Genomic DNA, 24811 nt, shown 5'->3' on the forward strand with positions numbered 1-24811 from the left:
GCTTACTTTTGTTAGCCATCTGCTTAATCTCTTTCAGGACTTCAGATTCCATTGTTGGATTGTTACAGATATCCACCCAGCTGCCAGTTGCACCTTTCTGTTCAGCAAGAGCAGTTAATTTCTTCTGATTAGGAACCACAAAACTGATGACGTAAGATTGGTCACTAGAAAAGAACGCAGGAGAAATTCATTCAGGACCATAGCTGCCAAGTACCCCGTTTTCTCCGGGAAAACCCCGATTTTACTTACCTTTTCCCGGTGGTCCCCCGTATCACTTCATCTCCCGTTTTTCTCCGTTATTTTCTCCTGCCGGCGGCCATTTTTTTCTTTCCGATTTGCCCTTCTATGGGCACCAAAAATGTCCGCCGACGGCTTCAAAAGTCGCATCTACGTATGTCCGGAAGTGCATAGACACGACTTCCGGTGTCAGCGGAGGCCATTTTTGGTGCCCATAGATGGGCGGAGCGACGCCGGAAGTTGCGTTGACGCACTTCCTGAATGCGTACAAGCGACTTTCGAAGCCGGCGGTGGCCATTTTGGTGCCCATAGAAGGGCAAAGCGACACCGGAAGTTACATCGACGCAACTTCTGGTGTCACACGGCTGCCGGTCCCGGATTCTGCAGTCCGGGACTTGGAAGGTAAGTTCAGGACCCATAATCATACTACTTTGCTTGCAAAAAATATATGCTCCTATGTGCTTTAGGTAGAAACGTACTCCAATCCTACAAATCTGTAGTGTGGGTTGTATCCAAGGCTAGTCTTTCTGAGTAGACACATTGAAATAAGTGGCAACAACTAAAAGGTTCATTTATTTCAATAGGTCAGCTCTAAGTAAAATTTAGTTGGATATAAACCACTGGAGACAGCTCATTTATCATGTTTGATTAAGTCTAAAAAGAAAAAAAAGGAGTGCACGTAAGATTCAACACAATTCCAACACAGAAGTGTTAATAAGAACAAAAAGGAAAATACAGCGCCATGTTTTTCTACTACCTATAGGAAAAGTCTTTTGCTGTTAATTATCTCATTTCTATATAAAGGCTAAAGATGAAGAAAAAGAGGGTTGGCTTTTTTACTTGTAAAATGCTGGAGACATTCAGGTGCTACCTATTTGGAATACAGCAATTCTTTCCAGAGTTATCAGAGAGTTAACAGCTGCTGTTTCTCTGTGCCAACTTAATGTACCTGTAACCTGAGCTAGGGAAAGGCATGTGTGTGTCAGCTCTAAACCTGTTGAAGCAGTCCTGTGTCTAATTTCCACTCCTGCAATTCTATAGTCATGCAAGAAAGCCTTTGGATAGTAAAGAAAGAACAAGGCTCATTCTAACTAAATATGCTACTTTGCTTTTCAAAGTGATTTGGGTTTTTTAAAAGCCTCCAGCAAATTGATACAAACCTACCTTTTGGCATAAGCACATATATTGTCAATAAGTGGACAGTTTTTCAGAGCTGCCTCAACTTTGCCCAGCGATACATATTCTCCTGCCTGCAACTTCACCAAATCTTTTTTGCGATCTGGGGAAATAATTGGGTGAAATGGTGCTTTAGAGACAGCATGCAATTTGATCCTATACATCTTTACTCAGAACTATGTCCCACTGTATTTGTGAAGCAAACACCCAGATATATGTTTCCATTTACACCATGTGTTAGGAGAAAGCTCAATATACAATCAGATGTTTCATTTTGTTATTCAAAGTGACAAGGGATTTGCCTTTGCAACAGGGACTCTACTATGAGTTCGATGCCAAAGTAAAAAATGTATACATAAAATTTAAAGGCACGATTAAAAGAATTTCTGTTAAGATGTATGGCAAGACAGAATTTGGTTAAGGCTCTAATATAGCACACTCCTGTATAACAGGAAGACATAATACATTGGGTGACTGAAATCCAAACAAATCATATTCAGAGTAGACTCACTGAAATAAATGGAAGCTATTTAAGTCCACTGATTTCTACAGATCTTCTCCAGTATGACACACATTGTATATTAAATTTTTAAGTATCAAACTTCACCCCAACCAGAAAAAAAGATAAGGCACCTATGATTTGCAGGCAGCCATCAGGATGAAACTCTCCAATGTCTCCAGTGCAAAACCATTGCTGACCATTTTCATCAATAATGAAATCTTCTGCTGTTTTCTCTTCATTTTTGAAGTATCCCATTGAGACATTAGGTCCACCAATTATAATCTCTCCCCTAGGGTTTGGTTGGTCTCTGGTCGTATAGCCTCCTGAAAAAGTTATATAAAATAATTAACAATAACAATTATAGTTCTTGCTTTCCTGCAATCAATGAGAAAGAAAGCAAAGCAGCTATAAAGCAGGCTATAAAAGTAAGCAGTAAAGCTATACAATAAGAAAGTGCTGTACTGAAGAAGTGAACATCAATGATTAACTGTATCAAGATACCAAATTCACAGGGACTACAAAATGCCATCCTTTATTAGGAATGACAAATACCTACAATGCTCCCCCCTTTAATGCCAAGCCAATTGAGCTTGTTACATGACAGGCATGAAGATGACACCAACTCTGGCCTATGCATGGTTACTGAGAATTAAGGCCCCCCCCAAAAAAATTTGCGGGGTTTATTTCCAGTAAGTGAGCATACAATTGCAGCTAACACAGCCATCTTGTACAAGCTTACTAAGCAAGCCCTATTCAACTTAACTGGAATTTTCTGCTGAACAAATATGCATAAGGATTGGTCTGTAAGTTTGACTGGTAAGTTTTTCAGAGTTTATACGTGCATTATACAGTATTAGTAATGGAAAATGGAAAGTGCTACTGCAATTTGTACTGCACATGCAGTGCTCTCTTACCTTCTTGCCAGTCTCTCAGTTTAATCTCACAGCAGATTAGAGGAGCCCCTACTCTGCCAGTGCTGTAGTCAGAAACTAGAGGAAAATCAGAAAAGATTTAAGACAGCAGCCAAAAGAGTTTTTCCAATTTAAAATTCTAGGTGCTTCCAGATAGTTGCTGTTTTGTGGATGATATTCAAGCAGAAACAGGCAAATTCAACTAATGCAATTAAAGTGGATTTGACGCTCTTGTGCAACAAACCCACTTCCAAAATAAAACAAAATAAGACTTTTGTGGTAAAGAAAGCAATGGGAAAACGCACTGAAAAGCATGAGATAACAACTGCTTGATGCAACACTGTATAACCTACCCATAAATTTAAGATAATAAATCAGATGAATGCTCAACAAACAGATTCTCTGGAAGCATTGTAAGTTAAACTATAGAGACTAGATAAAAGAACAACCAGTGAAAAGTTAATTCAATTGTTTAGCAGCAAACCATACAGACCTCCTGGAAACAGAGATGATGTAACCCTAAATTGTTACCTTCAGTAATTGTCCCTGCTCCACAGGTTTCTGTTAACCCATATCCTTGGCCAACAGGACAGCAGAAACAAATGTTCATGAATCTTTGTGTTTGAGGTGAAAGGGGTGCTCCTCCTGAAAGCATCATGCGTACATTCCCCCCTAGGAGTGCTTTCACCTTGTTAAATAAGAGTCTTAAAGGAAAAGAATCTAGCATTAATAAACAAGTATGTGCAATTCCAATATCTCCTTCCTGACAAACAACGTGCTCTTCCACTCTATGCCCTTCACTTCCACTCTATGCCCTTCGTTGAGTGCTAGCACTAAAAATGTTTCATCTGGTAGAAAGGTTTAAAAGGTCTCGAAACCTAGATCATATTGGAACAGTAGCCTAAAGTGCAATACATTAACCTCTACATAAGTATCATTCAGATACACTTGAGGATGTACAGCAGGAGGACCATATTTGGGATGCTTCTTGCACTGGTTCTTTAGAATACAAAATTAGTAGAAATGCATTTCCTAAATTGTTGCTCCCTATATAATTACTTGTAGCTATATAATTACTTGTAGCTTTAACATATTAACTGGCACATATATGAAATATACTTACAAATTACATAGAGGTGCATCATAACCCCTTTTTATTTGTTCCAATTTATAGTCATATCCTATCTTGAATAGTGTTCTCTGGATATAGTTCATCTCTTGAACTTTGCTCATAACATTCTTATAAATTCGGTCCATGATTTCCTATAGAAAGATTTTTTTTATAAAGGTGAGTGTTGAGAAAAATTACAATTCCTGGTCCTGCTTATACTAGTACAGTCTGGCAATCTAAAAAGGCAACAGGAAACAGGAATCTCATTCATTTTAAACAGCTTAGTTTTTCCTTAGTTGTGCAATGCTTTAGCGTACAGTCTAGTTAATCTATTTATGGTCAATGTTAGCCGGGAGCCATTCTGCGTAGGCACAAGCTGAAATGCACAATGGAAAAATTGAGCTTTCCTCCCTTAAGAGCTATGCTATTTCAACAAGGTTTTAGTATAGCACATTGGTTTTGAATGTTTAATAAATAGTTACAACAGTATCTAATTTGCATCACTATAGTATCTGAAGACAACCTTCAAGGTCTGCAGTTCTAACCACCACATTCTTTTCTTTTTGTTTAAAAAAACCAACTCATAAAGGAGTTTTCCAATTGCCCCAGCACTGATTTTGTTTATTTTCTGAGCATGGGTCAGATTTATGGGACACTCATGAAGCTTATGAAGTATGTTCTTTTTCTGCAAGTTGGACTTTCTGCCATAGCTTGTATTAGGTCTTTCACAGTGCAGTCATGTACATATCTATTCAGAAGCAAATCCCAGTGAAATACAATGGAGCCTACTCTTAGGAAAGGGGACATAGTTTTGCAGCATCAACTGCTGGTTAAAATCATAATATTTTGTGGTGGCAGGGAAAGAAGATAAGTTAGGTTGCCTATATTCAACAGTCAGCTATGTAAATTATTAGCTGCTAAGATATCTATAGTAATAGCATGGATTATTTGCACTCAATCATGCACTCAAATATCCCAGACTCAAAGACCAAATATAATTCTAAAATGTATAATATACATATATACTGCATCACAATATATGTATATGGAAGATATGTTACTGTACCTTTTAACTACTAAATTAAAATAAAAAGTTACCATACAGATTCACTCTACTTCTTAGTGTTGAGGATGTTGGGAGTGAATGATATGGAAAATAAAAGGAGACTTCCGGTTTGGCTTGCCATGGTGGAGACTGTTGATTACTTCTCTGCCGTTTCGCACAGGATATTTTGAGGATGAGATGGAAGTAATCATCCTCCCAACCACCCCAGGGCCGGGGGGGGGGGGGCTTCACCCACAGATCACCCAACACCTGCCCTCCAATCTGGTAGGAATGAGGGGACAGGGGGTGCTTGGTAGAAAACACTGTGTGTCTCTTTGGCGACTCTCCAAAGTCCCCACCATGAGCGAACAAACTCCTGTTTTTTAAGATGATAATTCGGACTTAATTATCGGGCATGCTCTGAGTGAGGGGAAATAAACTACTCTGCCAACTGTTCAGCCACTGAGGAGCTAAAGCATTTGAGTGGAAGAGAGATTATCTTTTCTATGAAACTGGTATGTCAGAATGGAAAGGGGGGGAGGGAGCCACCTTTGTTTCTATTTGATATACTGCGTATTTGCTATTTTACTTGGCAAATCCCCCTGGAAAGTTTGAATACCGATTGATTATGTACGCAAGTGAGACTGAACTATATTGCAATATTGATATAATTTTGATCTAATTATTAACTGTGTGGAAAAGATTTATGAACTTGCAATTAATTCTGATGGGACTGTTAAGAGTGGAAGAAGCAAAAGTGAAAGACATGAAAAAAAATAAACACCCACACAGAAACAAATTGTTTTGACATAACTTGCTTGCTGGACGAACTCAGAGGCTGTGAAAATGGACAAAAGATTAAGATTGGATTGATTATAGGAACCACCTGGACTAATTAAGAAAGCAACACAAATGTGAGATGGCAATCCTCCGATCTCAGAGCATGGGAAGTCAAACAAAGATTTATGATTTGGCTTAAAATTTGGATTGTTTGATTATTTTATAATTCGGAATGTCTTTAATGTGGCCTTTATTGGATTGTTAAATAGGGAAACTTAATAAATATTATTTTTTCAAAAAGTTATGGAAAATACAAGTATTTTACTAGCCACTTGTCCCAACCCATACTTACAGGCACAGCTGCCATCAATGTTGGTTTCAAAATAGAACAATCTCCTTTGCTTCCCTTTTTAATTTTACTTGACTGCAAGAAAAGAGTATGAGAATCCCAGTTAAAAGTACATTAAGAGCCCAAAGACTGCCACATTCCAAATACAATTACTTTATTCCATTTAGTGAAAGAGAATGAACCTCAAAATACAAGGAAGCCCACTAACAACACACTTTTCAATACTAAAAGAAACAGCAATGTTGTAGGTGGTTATCTGCAGGCCTTGATGCAACTAAGTAATGAGACAAAATATTGGGGAGTGGTGCTCTTTGAAACCTAGCTTAAATCCATTTTTTCACACAATAAGGGAGCTGCAAAACTTTTCCTGGCATCACAGATCTGTGCAGGCTAAAATTATTCAGTTACTGAGTAAGATAAATATTATTTATTGCATGTTCAACATATTATAGTGCGTCAGGGTAAGCAACTGATGGGCTTGCCTGTTCAAGACACTCTATTATATACACATATATGTGAGCAGGCTGTTAAAAGTGCTATGGATGGATACAATTCTTTTTATTTAATTGTAAAGCGGATCCTAAAGATGACTATAGGTATTGAGGGGTGGATCATGCTGTTTAACTAGATTTTTCTAAAAGCAGTTTCCCGAGCGCCTTTTTGGATGTTACACTTTCCTACACTAGCCACTACTGTGCTTTGAACATTTCAATGTGGCGAGTCTAGGATTGCTATTCATCTCCATGCTATTCACAACAGTTGTGTTAATTCAACTGAATGTTAATGAATTTCTTTCTTTGTGAACAACCAACAGGAGAGGTCAATACATTTGCTTACCTGGTCTGATAGTGTGAGAGGAGAGGAATATCCAATCCTGCAGCCGTAAGTAATACAGGAAATTTCTGCTGTCAGTTCTAATACATGAGCCAGAGGCAAATAGCCAATGTATGTGTCCTTGGGTCTAAAGGAGAAAAATTATGTGCTTCAGTATAGCATGCAGGGTATCTGAACTTAAAAAGAGCCCTGCTGGATCAGGTCAAAGGCCCATCCAGTCCAGCACTCTGTTCTCAATGTAGCCAACCAAATATCCATGGGAAGGATGCATGCAGAACTTTAGTGCAGCAGCACTTCCTCCACCAGTGATTTCCAGCAATTCTTGTTCAGAGGCATACTGCCTCTGACAGTGGAGGTATAACATAGCCATTTTGGAGACTAACCTCCGATAGCTTTGCCCTCTGTGAATTTGTCCAATCCTCTTTTTATAAAGCACAGAAAACAGTTGTTGTTTTTTCATACTTGAGGGCTTCTTGGATCTATGTTCTCTAACATACAGCCAGGCCAATTTGATTACTTAACAGATGAAAGCTTTAAATACATCTCACCAATGGAAAGAATTTTGTACCTACTATTCAACTTCCTGGACTTGTCAATTATTTTCCAAGCAGAGTATTCTCTCCAGCTTGGAGACATCAGGTTAAAATAGGTTTCCACTGTGGTTTTATTATTGCCCTTCTTAAGGCTACAACAGGTTTCCATTTAAAGTCTGTTTCTATTCTCCTACTTCCTCACCAATAGTCTTCCAGGCAATAAAAAAAGAAAGCTTCCCTTTGGTGCATTCATGTCAGTTCCAGGATGCACCCAATTTCCAAAAAACTGGTGAAGTATCAGCCACGAGCACTTACGTTTCCTTTGTTTGGCCTTCTCCCCACTTATCTAGCAGAGTAGATATATGATGCCCAAAAAGTCTATTACAAAATCCTCAGACTGGTATTCAAACATCTCAGACCTCTGTTTTATAAAGGGTTTGTTTGTTTTCCACTCCTATGTCTCCCCCTTAACTTTAGCAGCACTAGAGTTAAATACTCTATCATTGCCTTAAAATGATCCTGTCCAAGGTGCAAGGTTATAATCCAGTAAGAAGCAAGTAAATAGCCAGAATATGAACCCAGGATCCATAAATAACATTTCCTAGGAAAAGCACATAACTTTTATCTTACACAGACTAATTTATCTCTTGTTTTGAACACTGTTCTGTTTAACCCATTCTAGTCCTTGTCAGTTAAGTCTCATGCTAATGATTCATCCAGAGTGCAATCCCCCTCTCTATCTGCTGGGGACAGGATGTAAAAACACATAGAGGAAGGAATGGAAAGTCATAGGAAGAGGGTTTAAAATGGGCCAACCTAATCCTCTCTGCCCTGCCTCCTTGCTTGTCCATCAGTAGCTGCAGTTAACAGCAAGTGCCACACGCGCCCACATGAACTTTAATCATTGCTAAGTGACTGGTGAGAGGAAACACCAAAAAGGCGTTAATTGGCCCTATTCCTCTGGTTGCCACACTGTCGACAGGTATGCTGCTGTGCCCTGATCCTCCATAGGGAAGAAGCGGGATTGCACCATAAATGATTACAGAAAGACAGTGTTGTCTTAAAAAGTTTGACATACATCTTTGAAAAACAGGAAATGCTTACCCCAACCCTGGTATCCGTTCACACTGTCCTGTCATTCCAGCTATCAAGTTTTTATGCATCATCATCACTCCTTTAGGTTTCCCAGTGGAGCCACTGGTGTACATTACTAAGGCCATATCTGTGGCAGTAGGTCGACTTGGAGAGATATTTACTAGAAAAAAGATCAGGGGCAACAAACATTAAAGATCAGTACATCACAGAAAATGAATTAAACTGTATTTTATGATGCCAATCTTAGCTGTAAAACAAGGTATAAACAAAATTTATGAAGAAATTTGACTGTAAGTACTTTCTCTGTGTGGGAAACCAAAACCAGAATACTCTTATCTGCATTCCTATAAAAGGTCAAAAAGTCCCAGAAGTTTCTGTCTTTTAGCTTAGAACTAATTGGAAGGGCTTCTTTCTAGAAATGGAAATTTCCAAAGCAACTTTAATCTCATTAGGAAGAAAGTAGTGAAATACTAAGATATGTGACATATCTACATGCCATTTTTATTTTGATGTTAATCAAAAGTATCGCACTTGGAGAAGGGCTCAAATAGTTCTCAGGAAGGGGATCCATACCCTGCTGGTGTCGTTATGATTGTATCTATTCCTGCTGAACAGGATGCATGGTTCTGGCTATGGGTGAAAAGTAGACTTCATCTTTATTGACAAATTAGTCAATGTTGACTGGGTGCTTTGCTTGCCCCTCTGCCGAGGCTTCAAGTAGACTTGAAAGAACTATCAACTTATGGGTGACATCTGGAAGGTTCAGCTTCCTGATGCTTTGCTCCAATGCAGGCTCAGAGGAACAGGATAAAGCTCTTCCACTGAAGGTGAGTGTTATGAGGCAAGATTTAAAATGAATGCGAGTGGTGCTGTGAACCTGGAATCCAGCAGTGACCAGGGCATCAGGTTAGAGGCTACAGTGTCACTAGCAAAGGAACCAGGCCAGTTTCCTGGATTTGAGCCTGATGCTAGGACCACTTAATTTGAGGCTTGCAGGCAGGAGCCCATTAACTAGCTCCTATAGCAGCAGGACCGAAATAAAACCAAATCCGGTATTCTTATAAGTGTATTTCCTGGGACTGAGGGCCTGCACGCTTCTCCCACTACCTCACTACTTTAGCGCCACAAGGACTACACAAGGTGATAAGCCAAGGACTGCAGGAGATGCATCTGTCTTCAGGCCAGAGAGTTAGTCTTTTAAAAAACCTCTAGTGCTCAAGAAGCAAAGAACAGAGGTGGATTGGAGGCAAAGGCACAAGAGGTTTCAATTCACTTCCAACCCTTGTCAGAACAAATTGTTCACTAGACCTCCTTGGTGCTGTGAGAGCCAATCTTGCCTTGCCTTGTGAGCTCATATGTGGGACCAGAACAGGACAAGTATGGAATATACTCTGGGGTAGTAATTCTGTCCACTTACCAAAGCTTTAGAGGTGGGAATTGAGAGAGATTGTGACCCAGCACAATTAAAATCCCTGCACAGGGAGTTCAGTCCTGCTTTCTGCAGCTGATCCAGCCACATATCTACCTGTCCTACATTCAACTTCACATATGACATCAATGTGGGAGAGGTGGGCATGGTTTTTTGGAAAATTTGGCAGCCTGGTGGACCAAATGGGACCCCATCCCTGGAATATTGCATTATCAAAATTTTAATACTCTGCTCACTGGAATGAGAATTGTCAATTGCTAAAAACTGGAAAAAAGAAACTGTGCCAACAAGTAAGGTAAACTGTTAAGAGTATATTGAACTGGCTAGATTAACAGAGGCAATTAGAGATCACACTACACAAGAGTTTCAAAAAGCATGGGGGAAATGCAGAGATTATTTCACAAAACAGTGCCCTAAAATACATACCTGAACTTGTTTGATTAATGTCTGCAGGAGACTTTGTGAATATTTAAGTTATAATTAGAAAAATCTTAGTAATTATTCATAAAGGAAACAGTTTATAAGAAGTAAATAAGGAGGCCAGATACAGGATAAAGGAAGTCTTTTATTTGGTTGTTTGTATTGTATGTTATGTTCACTGTATGTTATGTTCACGTTTAACGAGGGCAGATTTGTGTATTGGGGGGGGATTTTGTGTTATGTTGTAAATAAAATTCCAATAGAAATTATTTTGAGAGAGAGAGAGAGAGAGAGAGAGAGAGAGAGAGAGAGAGAGAGAGAGAGAGAGATGCCAAGCTAGAGTGCTTGTGGAATGCCCCCTCTTTAGCAGTGCAACTGCTGGTGACATTGTTATTATTTCAGCAGCTTGTAAAGACTTACTTGACCCAGCATTTTAAGAGTTTGATAGTTTGATCTCACCTGATTCTATCTGCTTCTATTTATTCAGATGCAGGGTTTTATAATATTTTTTATGGCTTGTTTCTATTATGTAGTGTACAGTATATATTGTACTTCAGCCTCATAACTATAGAGATCACTGCAAGCCCAGGGGCCAAATGTGACCTTCTCTATCTGGCCCTTGGGACATCCCACAGGCCAAACCTCGCTTTACTCATTTATCCTGAGCTGAAATGTGTTACTGAACTGTGATAATGCCACTTGCCTGAAAGGAGGCTGAAGAGATGTGTGGTAGTTATAGAAACCTCATGGCTAGAATGTAAGATACTGTACAAGGGTAAGAGTCACACCATTGCTTTGCCCACTTTTGCATCTGGCCCCACCACCACAGGTATGTGGCTCCCAGAAAGTTGACCATAAGGTAATGTGTCTCCTGGGCTGAAAAGAGTTTCCTACGCTGGATGGATAGGCTAGAAATATTTTAAATAAATACACATGTACATACAATATTGAGAAGCTTATATTTTAAACAGCTTACAGTTTCATACTTCTTCCCTATGATTTATATATTTACAACTTTGCTTACTATAGTGAAAGAAGTGTTTTATAACTTTAAGCAGCTGTGCTAGCCTTTCACTTGGTCCACTTACAGTTTTCTGATTTGGCTCCCAGTTCTTCTACTGCTTGCATGCTAAGGATCTCTAGTGTTTCAGGATAGTCTGATTTATTGATAGTCTTCTTGTCCACATAAATGATATGTCTGAGGCAGGGGATTTCTGACAAAACATTCTGATGAAGAAATATTTGAAGGTTGATTACACAGTGTACAGCACAGGATCTTAACATATTGCCTGTTTATTTTGATACCTCTATCCTTATGATGGCTTGGGCTAGTATTAGTGCTTTAAAAATCTACTCCCTTTACCTGCAGCTATTAAACACCCAGTCCAAATGGAAGCATATTTTTATATATTGGTTCATACTAGAACTATGAAAACGTTCAGATGAACGTTCCACAAAAGGTAGAGAAGCTATCAATAATATTTGCCCTTTGGCTTTCCAGCTTTGTGCCCAAATCATGGTGGTCAATATACTACTTGTTTGTTTAGAATTTTCAAATAATTTCAATGAAGGGAATTTATTGAGAGTCCCACTGATTTATGAGCCAAGACAATACTTTGCAGCCCCACTGCAAAATACACATAGCCACAAGTTAGTCCACACAATCTCCAGAATTTCAGCCTAATGTTGAATTAGTTTTCCATGAAGCAAAAGAGCAACCCAACCCATATCTTTTGCAAGATTATTATTATTTATACGAAATGAAGGTATCTCATCAAGACTTACCTTGAGTTTGCCTTCTAAAAGGTCTGTGCTAGTGATTAGATAAGATGCTCCAGATTCGTTCAGTCCATAGGTTACTGCATCTTCTCCAAGGGTCGCATATAAAGTAACAACTGTTTAACAGAAAGGGGGAAATTGCTTTAAAAATAAAAGCTAAAACCAAATCTGTATTTTCTAGCCATCATCAATTATTTTGTATTGAGGAATGAGTAAAAGCATTCTGGTTTTTCATGTTCATTTTATGTTTCACATCTACTGCATAATTTTTTTTAAAAAATCCACGACTATCCCAAAGTAAATAAAAGTGACATACCTATGCAAATTTCCGGTTTGTAAGAAAAATACTGTGACTATTCACGCAAATCATGAGTCTTTCAAATGACTTGTTTACCCTCGTGTACATTTGAGTTTTACACAGAAACATCATGGACAGCAAACTCTGGCATTGTATTTTAAAGTTACATACCTGTTTTGATAACTAGGAGATAACACTGCAGTGAGGGGGGAAATATAGGACCGGGGAAGGAGGGAACAAGGAGCCTGGGGGTCATAGTCCTATTTTTCCACAAACTTGCTCATATATGGCCATATAAAGCATCAGTACTCACGAGGAAAGCTGTATCGAAAACAGGTTTGTGCTGCAATCATCCATTCAGTTCGGGTTTCACAGAAAATAGCAACTGTGCTCTTTGGTTTTAGCCCAAGTGCAACTAATCCACTCCCAAAGTTGTTCAGTTTCTGGTTAGTTTCCTCATAGCTCAGCCACCTATAGTTTCCTAAGATCAGCTGGTCAAAGAGTAAAACACTTGTTTAATATATAAGAACTTTGGTTAGTAGGCTCCTAAATAAATAAGTAAAATATACTGTTGAATGACTTGAGCAATATAACACGAGACAGTATTCGCTAGAACAAGAGTGCCTAAAATCTAAATATTTTATTAATCATTAAGAAAGTCAGCCACAATTCTGGTCTAAAAGAAATGCAGGTAACTTTCAAAATAGGCCAACTGTGTTTGTAGTGCTAAGAAACCTGCCCAGTAAGGTGTCTATGCAAATACTACGCTTTCCTACTATATTGATAAATACAGCTTGTTCAATAACATTCTTCTCCAAAGTATTTTAGAATCCTCTCCCTTTATTAGGTAAAGGTAAAGGGACCCCTGACCATTAGGTCCAGTCGTGACCGACTCTGGGGTTGCGCGCTCATCTCGCATTATTGGCCGAGGGAGCCGGCGTATAGCTTCCAGGTCATGTGGCCAGCATGACAAAGCCGCTACTGGCGAACCAGAGCAGCACATGGAAACGCCGTTTACCTTCCCGCTGTAGCGGTTCCTATTTATCTACTTGCATTTTTGACGTGCTTTCGAACTGCTAGGTTGGCAGGAGCTGGGACCGAGCAACGGGAGCTCACCCCGTTGCAGGGATTCGAACCACCGACCTTCTGATCAGCAAGCCCTAGGCTCAGTGGTTTAACCCACAGCGCCACCTGGGTCCCTCTCCCTTTATTAGTAGCCAACAATTCACATGGCAATAGAAATGCGACAGAAATACATACAAAGTAAGTACCCTGTTTCTCATATTTTAAGACATACCCATAAAATAAGCCATAGCAGGATTTCTAAGCATTCAAGGAATATAAGACATACCCCGAAAATAAGACATAGTGATAGGCACAGCAGCAATGCCAGCCGCGGCAGGAGGAGAAGGAAAAAAATAAGACATCCCTTGAAAATAAGCCATAGTGTGTTTTTTTGAGGAAAAAATAAATATAAGACATGTCTTATAATATGAGAAACACGGTATCTTCAGACATAAGCACATAGTTCCAATACTTGGAATAAGTATTAAACTTCATATCTATGTATGCTTGACAAGGTAACAACAGTCGGTAATGCCTTTTGAAATGAGCATTGACCTATTTATTACTAATTTTGTTTGTTTTTTAAATTTGAACTTACTATTTGAATAGTATAATAATAAAGTGCACAGATTTCAAAAGACACTCTAAACATACAAAGTGCTTAAAAATGACCCCAATTCATTGCAAGTAAGATATTGAAGACATCAATCAACGTTTTTAAAATACCTTATTAATGGTGTTAAACATTTACCAAAGTTATTACCTTCTTAAATACTTTTCCATGGGGCTGTATTTCATTCTCCTCACTCAGGATCTCTCTTGTTCCAAGGCAATCTTTTTTTCCAAATTTTGCTACAGCACGGTCAAACAATTTGTCCAAAGTGTCTGCTCCAGGCAAGTCTATAGTGGCTAATGACTCAAGATGTGAAATGGCTCTGTATGGGCTTCCAGGACTGTCCGAGACAGGTTTAGCTTTTAATCGCTTCGCCATAGCTTTTTTCTTCTTAGCATTTGTAAGAAAATACCACGGAATGAATATAAGGGCACTGTACAGATTTATCAACAAGTACACAGGAAGCAAGAGAAAGATGCGTAGTCCTAGCTTAAGCTTCATAATGGATGGCTTTCTGTCTCCTGTCCTTCAGGGATTTGAAGTGCCTTAGTTTTTTGCAAGGCAAAAGTGGAAGCAGCCGCAGACAAAAGCAGAATGAAGGTTTAGGTGGTTCAGTTTTAGAGTAATCACTGCAATGTTAGAAATACTGGAAGCCAGCAGCAGATTATTGGTGGTTGAAGATCACAGGTAATCAGTGAGTAGGAGGCAAAATTAGTAACAGTTTGTTAGCTTCAATCCTTTATTGGTTTCATCATAAAATGCAGCTAGATACTGGAGGTTGAAAAAACTGGTTTCATACTTATATACATGTGGCATAACTGATTTCAAGGAGAATAAAATTGAAATAAATATTTGTTCCATCTACCCCAACTCCAATATTTTAGAGAAGCACTCTTAAAATGTTATACTTTTAATCCAGTTTAGTAAATAAGTATTGCATCATTGTGTTCAAAAGTTCATAGCTTTTTCTTTAAATATTTTTACTTGAGCAGGAGAGGATTTAGCAGTGCTGCTTATGACTCAGAAGCTACATTAATTCACTGTTTACTGGACTTGTGTACATTCAGATTCCTTGGCAGGCCAAAACACTGAACTGTTGCAATTGCTTATTGCAAAATGCTTCCATAGCCTCCCTTTTGACCTTGCTTTAAGACTGGCAACCAGTCTGATATAAACAAGGTCTTAAACATACAGTGGTACCTCGACTTACGAAGATTATCCATTCCCTGATCGTCTTCGCAAGTCGAGGTTTTCTGTTGTCGAAGTGCCGCTACGGTTCATGCGCGAAGCGTGATTCTGCCCATGCGCAGAAGGCGCGCCGCTCTGCGCAGGCGCAGAACGTGCGCGCTGGGCAGACTTCCGGAGGCTTTGACTTCGGAAGTCGAAATCTTTGGAAGTCGAAGCCTTCGGATGTCGAGGTATGACTGTATCCTAACGATCAGGCATGAGCCAATATAGATACAGTATGTGATTTGGGCTTCTTATGTGAAAGGAACTTCTTCTGTTCAAAAAACAGCACTGCAGTTTAACCATGGTTTCATAAAACCTATCCTTATATGCAATCAGATCAGCCTCAGTGGTCTTGTGCACAATATGGACATACTGCAGGGGATTGGACTGGATGACCCTCAGGGTGCCTTCCATCTTCATAGTTCTTTGATTCTATATGGGAGTTAGGGTTTAAATTTGCAAAAGGAGAAAGTGAGTGATGGATAGAGGAATGATAGGCACCGACTGAACAACACTCACTCCCATTTCACTGGGGCTTTCTTAAATATTCCCCACAATTTCCAGGAAAAATGCTGGAAGCTGCACAGAACACTGTTTTGTGAAATGGGCCCAAAACATTCTGATATGAGGGAGCAAAAAGCAAGGATCCTCTCTTTACACAGAGTGCTTCAGGATTAGGACTATTTTGGACAGACCAATGAAGCAAAATGCAGAGGAACCACAGGACAGGAAATTCCTCAGGAACAAGGAATTCAGACAGCTATACCCCAGTATTAAAAGTGATGTATAAACATATTTGATGTTTCAGGATGAAACACGCTGTGCTTTAAAAATAGATTTTAAATGACAGACTAGCATGTCAATAATTAAGATTCTGCAGCACCCATTATTTAATCATGATTATTGAATTTGCTCTAAGGTACAGCAGCAGCTACAGACTAGTAGCATGTATTACTCAGCTGATAAATGTTATTTAATTATATAGTGCAACATGATGAATTTCTGATTCTTATTTATAATTACAGTAAAATTTTATCTGTCAAGGCCTCAATTCCATTGAGGAAATTTAGCAAAGAAGCCAGCCATGTAAACCATTAAAATAAATAAAAAGATGTGCTTCATATGTAACAGTCATATGACTTGTTAGAAATCCCCTAGTTTCCATTTTCTCAAATTGGAATAGTAATTACTACAGAGTGTCTGGCTTTTATAGAAACATAAATATATGATTTACATCCATAGGTGAATATGCTTTACATTACCAATATTCCAAAATAGACATTTCCCATGAATTTAAATCTAATTTAGTTAAATCCCAAAGCAACTGTGGTATAATAACTTTTATCAGAGTCAACCAAAATATCACAAGGAAGTGAGAAAGCTTTCAAGTTTCCCAGGATTTTTATTGAGCAGCTAGATCAGGCATCCCCAAACTGCGGCCCTCCAGATGTTTTGGCCTACAACTCCCATGATCCCTAGCTAACAGGACCAGTGGTTGGGGAAGATGGGAATTGTAGTCCAAAACATCTGGAGGGCTGAAGTTTGGGGATGCCTGAGATAGATGTTCAGCAAAAAAAAAAAAAAAGGCCGGGGGTGGGGAGGAAAAAATATGGTTCTAGGGCAGCGGTTCTGAACACCTTTGTGCCTGTGTGATGACTTGAAAATTTCTGGGAGTTTCAACTTGCACTTTTTCGTATTCCATATTGACATTGTTAAAAACAGCACTGTATTATGATGCTTTCAGCCATGACCTTGTTGGCCTTATTGATAAATATGGCTCTGATCAAAACAAAAAATGAATAAAGTGCAAAATACAGATATCCTCAACTTTTCTGCAACCTTTGCATGGATCACCTGGTGGCTTGTGGACCAGTTTAAGAGAACCAGTTTGAGCGTGTTGGGTCAGGCCAATGACCCATCAAGTCCAGCGGCCCATCTAGTCCAACATCCTGTTCTCACAGTGGCAAGCAAGATTCAAACACAAAAGCACTCTCCCCTCCTGTTGTTTCTAGCAGTAGCCATTCATAAGTATTGCTGCCTCCAACTGTGGAGGCAGAACACAGCTATCATAGCCAGTAGCCATTGATAGATAGTCTTCTCCTCCATTAATTTATCTAATCCTCTTTTAATCTTTCCTCCTGTGGGAGTAAATTCCATAGTTTAACTATGTGCTGCATGAATAAGTTCCATTTATCTAAAAGCCTCTGTTTGAGGGCATGATTAAAATACCTCCCCCCGCAAGTCTGCATGCTGTAGCAAGATTGAACCCAGTGTTTTGTAGATTTTGAGCATGATCTAATGTAGGTTTATATAACAATTGACATGCTACATTTTGATGTTATAGACACTTTAATTCCCCCATCATGCTCCAAAAGTTCATTTTATCCTCTCCACTCCTCTCTCTTTCTTTTTTTAAGCTTAGCATCTAGCTGAAGGCGAGTTCTTTAAAAATGAAAGCTTGCTTTGTATTTGCTGATATTTGAATTGTTCTGAATAAAAGCTACTACTGTTGCTTTTGCATTTATTTTGATAAACTAGCATAGCTACCTGCAATTTAGTTATTTTTCACATAATGGCATGCTCATTTTGTTTTCCCATTCTAAAATGGGACAGCCATGGCTCTCCAATGAAGTATATTTTGACAGCTCCAAATAGGACTTCTAAAAATATATTGTGTTTGCCAAAAACAAAATGCCAGTCCGAAGACTTTCAAGTAAATTACATTACAGTAATTTGCATTAGCTCTTTCCTTCAAACCTGTTTTGATGCCCCCCCCCAGTTAATTAAACACTCCAGTAGATGTAAGTTGCGCATAAAACAAAAACACATGGGCAGAAATGTTAATGCTTGTTAAAGCTCTAGTGAGGAACAGTTATATAATATGACATAATTTAAGAAAAAATCTGGAAAATTTGTGTTCAAAGTCTGACAACAAACAAAGCATGCAACACCAATTCAGAGCCTAACTTTACATTTAGACATAAATGTGTGCATCTGAACCCCCTTCTCCTTCCCATCCAGGAAAAGCTTCTTTGGAATGGGGAGATTTTGACTGGAGAAAGTATGTGTGTGCATGCATGCATGCACAATTCCTTAGCTGCTTCTACGCTTCCCATCACTTCGTACCCTGTCTCCCTCACCTGGTTCCAAAATGTAAAACATGTACTTGGGCTCCATGGAGGAGATGCAACAGAAGCAGCAGATTGGTTAGGGCCCCGCTATCATGCACCATTACTTCCAATCATCCCAATCATCTCCTCCTAAAGTAACTTTTTCGGGCTGTGGGAGGAGCTCCCTCAGGATTCAGTTTCGTGCAATATACATTTAAAACGCTCAGAACTGGCTAATGCAGGCCAAAATACAGTTTGCAAAAGGCTCAGTGCTGTCATCTCTATTCATAATGAATTAATAGCATCAATTCAACAATAAAAGATCTGAAATCAACACAGGCTACCTAAGCAACATAAATAATCATTCGCTACTAAGGCTGATGGAAACTGCACTGTGCAGAGTTTAAGAGTAGTTATTAAGAAGCACCTCCTTGACAGACTGAAAAAGCTATACAATGAAAATAAATTGTATTTTTCAGTCTATAAGGCGCCCTCATGTATAAGATGCCACCTATTTTGGGGGGCTCAAATTTAAGAAAATGGGGAAGATGGCCCAGAGTTGTTGAGCTTTTGGGGGGGGGATGCCCACGGTTGTTGAGCAATTTTTTTGGGGGGGATGCCAAACCAAGTATCACTCAACTCACTTGGAAATGCTAACAATCGCAAGCAATGCAAGCCAAAGCGGCAGCCAATCCAAAGCAGCCCTTGCCGCATATGCTAATAACCTGCCCATTTGACAAAGCAGCAGCCAATCTAAAGCAGCCCTTTATGGATCCACAGATAACCCACCCAATTGGCAAAGCAGCAGCCAATCCAAAGCAGCCCTTGCAGCAACCATTCACCTACCCAATTGCTAGATCCTGCTCGCGGATGCAACCAATTGCCCATCCCACCTCTGCACTACCCAGGTATAAGACGACTCCACCCATTTTTTTACTTTACAGTGGTACCTCGACTTACGAAGACGATCCGTTCCACGGCCGTCTTCGTAAGTCGAAGTCTTCGGTTCTCGAAGTGCCTGTTCTGCGCATGCGCTGACTGCGTGCGCCGCTTCTGCGCAGGTGCAGAACGTGCGCACCCTAGACTTCCGGGGTTGTCGACTTCGGAAGTCGAAACCTTCGGAAGTCGAGTCGTTCGGCTGTGGAGGTACCACTGTATTTGGGAGTAAAAAAACCCTCGTCTAATACACAGAAAAGTACGGTATCTTCATGTAGAAAGTAGTACTGCCCAAAGGTGCTCCATATATTGGTGTTTTTTTTAAAATGATGAGGAAAGGTCTCACCAATAAATAGTGTTTTAATTGTTTCCATATTATTTAAGGTCAACCCACTAGCATCAAGAAAAGTGCACTTCAAAGCCTTTAAACACATAATGTTATTAAAAGTTAGTGCACTTCAGAGTAATCCACCAGTTAAAAACAGGGTGTGATATGAAAAAGCTTATATCCAATTGATAGTGGAGTTAATGGCGCATAACCTATTAAAAGTTTGGGTAATCCTATTAGTCACACAAATATCTTATTTCCTCTTTTTTTCCAAGCAGTACCTGAAGTGTTACCATGCAAATTGCATGGTAAATTGCACCTGAGAAACTTTCAGATCCAGATGTTTTAAAAACACCTACAAGGCTTCTTTTGAAAAAGTTGCTAGTCATCCCAATTCAAAGGTTGATAGTAACCACACACTCAATCAAATACTGCTATAGACATTAAATATATGACATCAGAAAGATACAGGCTACATTTAGGAAATATTTCTAAACAGGGAATTACTTCAATCAGCACACTTTTAAAAACAGTACATAAAAAACAGATATGTTATTGAAACATTCTCAACAATAAGTATTGATATGCCAAAATTCAAACTTACAGTTTTTCCAGGAGAAATGAGAACTCTTCAGAAGTTGCCCAGTCCACAGTAAAATGGGGAAGACTGTAACTCTAGATTTAAAGTTACACAGAACTTTAATTTTCAAGTTTTATATGGCTATTTATCTTAAACAAGTTTTGCTTTTCAACAAAATGATAGGTTTTTTGTTTTTTTAAAAGGCAACGCAAGAATTTAAGAATAGCCTGTCAAATCAGGTCTATAGCCTATCTAGTCCAGCATCCTGCTCTCATAATGGCCAACCAGATGTCTGTGGGAAACCAGTGAGCAGAACATGAGCACAATACCATTCTCCCCTCCTCAGCAACTGGTATTGCTATCTCATAGCTAGTAGCCATTGATAGCCTTCTCCATTAATTCATCTAATCCTCTTTTAAAGCTTCCAAGTTAGTGACCATCACTGCCTCCTGGGGGAGGGAGTTCCAAAGTTTGACTATGTACTGAGTGAAGAAGACCTTCTTTTTATCTGTCCTAAACCTTCCAACATCCAGCTTCTTGGAATGTCCATGAATTCTAGTGCTATGAGAGAGGGAGAAAAACATTTCTCTATCTACTTTCTCCATGCCATGCATAATAATTTTATAAACTTCTATCACATCACCTCTTACTTGCCTGATCTCTAAACTAAGAGAAGTCGCAAATGCTGCAACCTTTCTTCATACGGGAGTTGCTCCACCCCCTTTATCATTTTGATTGCTCTTTTCTGAACCTCTTACAATTCTACAATACAGTGGTACCTCGCATTACAAACACTTCAGGTTACAAACACTTCAAGTTACAGACTCTGCTAACCCAGAAATAGTACATCGGGTTAAGAACTTTGCTTCAGGATGAGAACAGAAATCGTGCTCCGGTGGCGCGGCAGCAGGAGGCCCCATTAGCTAAAGTGGTGTCTCGGGTTAAGAACGGACCTCCGGAACAAACTAAGTTCTTAACCAGAGGTACCACTGTATCACAAAAGGCGTCTTGGAACAGAAGAACTGAGAACACAAGAAGATCATGTTGCCCAACAATGAGACGCCATTCACGCAATCAAAACGTTTGATTTCTGAATCCTTGCTTGTATGGAACCTATTAATCATAGTGCCTGATTGCATGTCAAGGGAAACTATAGTAAACTGTAGCTTTTTTTTCTGTACTCACACAAAAGGAGGATCAAAGGTACTGTGTTCTAGTGTTTAAAGTTTGTGCATACCCTGACTTATTAAACTAGGATTTGATTGTGTGAATTAGGCCACTAGCCTGATTCTGAAATTTCAAAATGTTTAATTAGGACCACCAGTGAATAAGTATGCAATTAAATCTGCATGTGCTGCATAGATGGTATAAAGCAAATGGAAAGCATAGCAGCAGAAGTATACTCTGTGACAACATTTGCTTCACATAGTAAAATTAGTGAGACAGACAACCTAGCCCATACATTTAGCCACTACAAAAGATACAGTTCTATTCCATATGCATAATTAGAAATTAAGACAGCCTTGTATTCAAGTACTAGCCTTGCACCCATAGGTGAGAAGGGACTGCATGCAAGGAAAATTGCAGTTGTGTTCTCTTGAAGGCGTTTCCAAAGCATGCTATATAATGGGTAGGATATAAAAATTGCAACCAGAAAAGGGGGACACTGTTTCAAATATGTCATTTTTTTTTTATTTTCTGCAGTCATTCAGACTGCCATCCTATGCACAGTTATTTAGAAGCACCACTGACCTCAGTGAGACTTATTTCAGAGAAAAATGTACATACTGAACTGACAATGGGCACATTTATGTTTCTTTTAAGCAGGGGTGGGAAACCTCAGACGTAGGGGCACCAAATGCAGTAAAATTTACATTCGTTCTGCTCCCTTTTGTCTCTGGTATTACCAACCACAAGGGGAATGCGGTCCTCAGGCTGAAAAAGGTTCCCCATCTGTGTTGTATGGTTACCTGCTATATGACCTTATCTTTTGCATGTTCCACTTCAAGTTCTCACATCAAAGGACAGGATTTTTAATATTGCAAAATTGCAAGGGTTTTCTTGGAAACTGTAAAAAGTTGTGTTTTCAACTACTTTTGAGTACATTTTCTATTTTTGATAATATAGGGTATTACTTACAAGTTCAGTACTAACAGTACATTCAAGTTTCCTATCTCTCACCCCAGTTTAAGTGCAGGGGAGAAAGGGGTAAGTTCGCTAAATAAATAAATATCCCAGTTTGATGTCACAGAGAAGTAACTGGGGAAACCCAGCCAGATGGGTGGGGTATAAATAATAAATTATTATTATTACTATTGATCATGTGTCAGCTCTGTCAGGGCATCTTTGGAAGTGGAGTGGTCGGTACATCAACAAACTCCTAATCTCTCTCTCATCCCTAAAACAAGATAGCAGTATAGTCATACCTTGAGTCTCGAACAGAATGCGTTCCGGGAGTCCGTTCAACTCCTGGAACCATTCGAAAACCAAGGCACGGCTTCCGATTGGTTACAGGAGCATCCGGAAGCCACGGCAGCCATGCCAGATATTCGGTTTCCAAAAATCGTTTGAAAACCAGAACAGTCACTTCCAGGTCACTTTGATTGTTTGGGAGCCAATTTCTTTGGGAGCCAACAGTTCATACCTCCCCCGCCTGTTCCAAGGTGGCAGAGGCAGCTGGGGCAGCATCCTCCACTGCCTTGGGATGGGCAAGAGATGCAGGTGGGCTGCCTCTCCTTTGCAGGGAGGAGGAAGCAGTCCGTTTGTGCCTCCCCCGATCTGTCCAAAGGCAGTGGTGGGAGCTGAGGCAGCATCTGCTGCTGCCTTGAGACAGAGGGACTGGTGAGGCTCAGCTGGGGGGCGGGAGTCTTCCCACCCCACCCCACCGCCCGCTAAGCAACCATAACCAGTGTGCATGCGTGTCAGATGGACTGGCTTGTTGAAGCAGAGGAAGGAACAAGCTGTATAACACCTCACTGATGCAGCTTGTTTCTTCTCCCTCTGCAGCAGTATGAGGGCAGACCACGATGATGGGTTCATTCAGCGGTATATCGTTGGTAAAACTGCTACTGCTCCTGAGTCCTTCTGCCTCCAATGCCCAGCTGCAGCTTGTTTTTCCCTCAGCATGCTGGGTGCTGGTAGCAGAGGGACTCTGGCGGCGGCGGTTTCACCAGAGGTATACTGCTGAGTAAAACTATCATTGAGGTCTACCCCTAATATCGGTCCTGGCCAATATATGGATATATTGCCCAGGCCTAGCTGGTATGCAGTATTACACACACACCCCTCCTTTCCAGACTGCTAAATTGGTTTTTCTTAAAACAATCATTTGTAGAAAACATATTAGGAATCAAAAATAGAGTTTCTTAATGGGATTGTGAGAGAATTTATTTACGTCATAAAATAATGAACTCTTCTATCGCAATATATACAGTCACTAGTCAGAGATGCTAAGGTATTATAAAACTGAAGATCGAGTGAGCAAAACTGGGATTATTATAACTCTTGTTTGTGTCTAGTTTAAATTGGATGACAAAGATCAAATTCAGATGTTATTATCTGGCTACTGGGAGTATTTTGAAGACTCAAATACACCACCACCTCTTCCTCTTGGTATCTATGGCATAACATTAAATCTGCACTGCCACTAATGACCATAGTAAGTCTTTACTCTTATCCTCACATAACTTGGAAGTAAGCTCCACTGAACTCAATGATATGATTGAGCTCTTGAAACTAAAAGCAGCTTCTAATCCTTATCGGTCTCCAATATAAGTTAATTAAAAGTGATCAGACAAAAACATCGTACCCTGGGTGCACTTTTCATTGTGGAATTTAGACAGATGTGAAACTAAAACTCAGCAATTCTAGGATATTGTTTATTTCTGTTCAGGTGACAATGTCCTAAAATTCAGCCACAGCTTTATTTCTGTCAAGTCCTGGTTTGCCCAACAATGTAAGCCGAACTATGGTTTACGAGGATAGCACAGGTTCACTAAGACTAAGGGGAGTCTGCAGCTGCTTTGCTCCCTCCTGGTCCTTTTTACTGTCATGCCAAGCCAAGGTTTTGCTTACCATGTTGCCAAAACTGGGACACATGGTTAAGCCCCCCCCCCCCAGTCATGACCTGTAGAGGCAAAAACAGGTCACAAGAATAATGAGAAGGCCCTCTTGTTACAGTATCATTAATTTTTAAAATGCCACACATGGAATAAGCAAAAGACAAGATTACATTTTCCACAACTGCTCTTTTCCTCCACCCCAAGGTTTAATGTGAAAGAAAAGATACCAGAGATTACAACATTCATACAGAAATATACTTGTTATTTACTATCAAAGAAGTATGATGAAAGGCACTGCATAATTAAAAGGTATTTTTGTTCAAAGTTGCAAAGGTTTACAAAGTTGTAGAAGTTGAAACATTTATGTCCACTACAAAATATTTGTAAAG

At 39.6% G+C, this 24811-nt stretch overlaps 1 protein-coding gene across 15 annotated transcripts in view; it reads right to left on the reverse strand.

The window, feature by feature from the left end:
* The window catches only part of ACSL4 (acyl-CoA synthetase long chain family member 4), an 83680-nt gene that overhangs the window by 7255 nt on the left and 51614 nt on the right, over nt 1–24811 (reverse strand). For 5 of the 15 annotated variants that reach the window (XM_035113690.3, XM_035113697.3, XM_088664629.1 and 2 more), the window contains 14 exons: nt 20386–20456; nt 14328–14823; nt 12813–12990; nt 12208–12317; nt 11511–11649; nt 8583–8733; nt 6949–7072; nt 6115–6186; nt 3950–4089; nt 3358–3530; nt 2830–2904; nt 2047–2238; nt 1402–1516; nt 7–164 (listed from right to left, as the gene is read on the reverse strand). In XM_035113690.3, the coding sequence (XP_034969581.2) occupies nt 7–164; nt 1402–1516; nt 2047–2238; nt 2830–2904; nt 3358–3530; nt 3950–4089; nt 6115–6186; nt 6949–7072; nt 8583–8733; nt 11511–11649; nt 12208–12317; nt 12813–12990; nt 14328–14678 (1978 nt within the window). In that variant the 5' untranslated portion in view covers nt 14679–14823; nt 20386–20456. The remainder of the gene's footprint in view (nt 1–6; nt 165–1401; nt 1517–2046; nt 2239–2829; nt 2905–3357; nt 3531–3949; nt 4090–6114; nt 6187–6948; nt 7073–8582; nt 8734–11510; nt 11650–12207; nt 12318–12812; nt 12991–14327; nt 14824–20385; nt 20457–24811) is intronic. The other 10 variants (XM_088664635.1, XM_035113695.3, XM_035113696.3 and 7 more) reach the window with 2 other exon arrangements.

The sequence above is a fragment of the Zootoca vivipara genome, chromosome Z2 (assembly GCF_965207765.1).
Source record: "Zootoca vivipara chromosome Z2, rZooViv2.hap1.1, whole genome shotgun sequence".
NCBI classification, from domain to species: domain Eukaryota; kingdom Metazoa; phylum Chordata; class Lepidosauria; order Squamata; family Lacertidae; genus Zootoca; species Zootoca vivipara.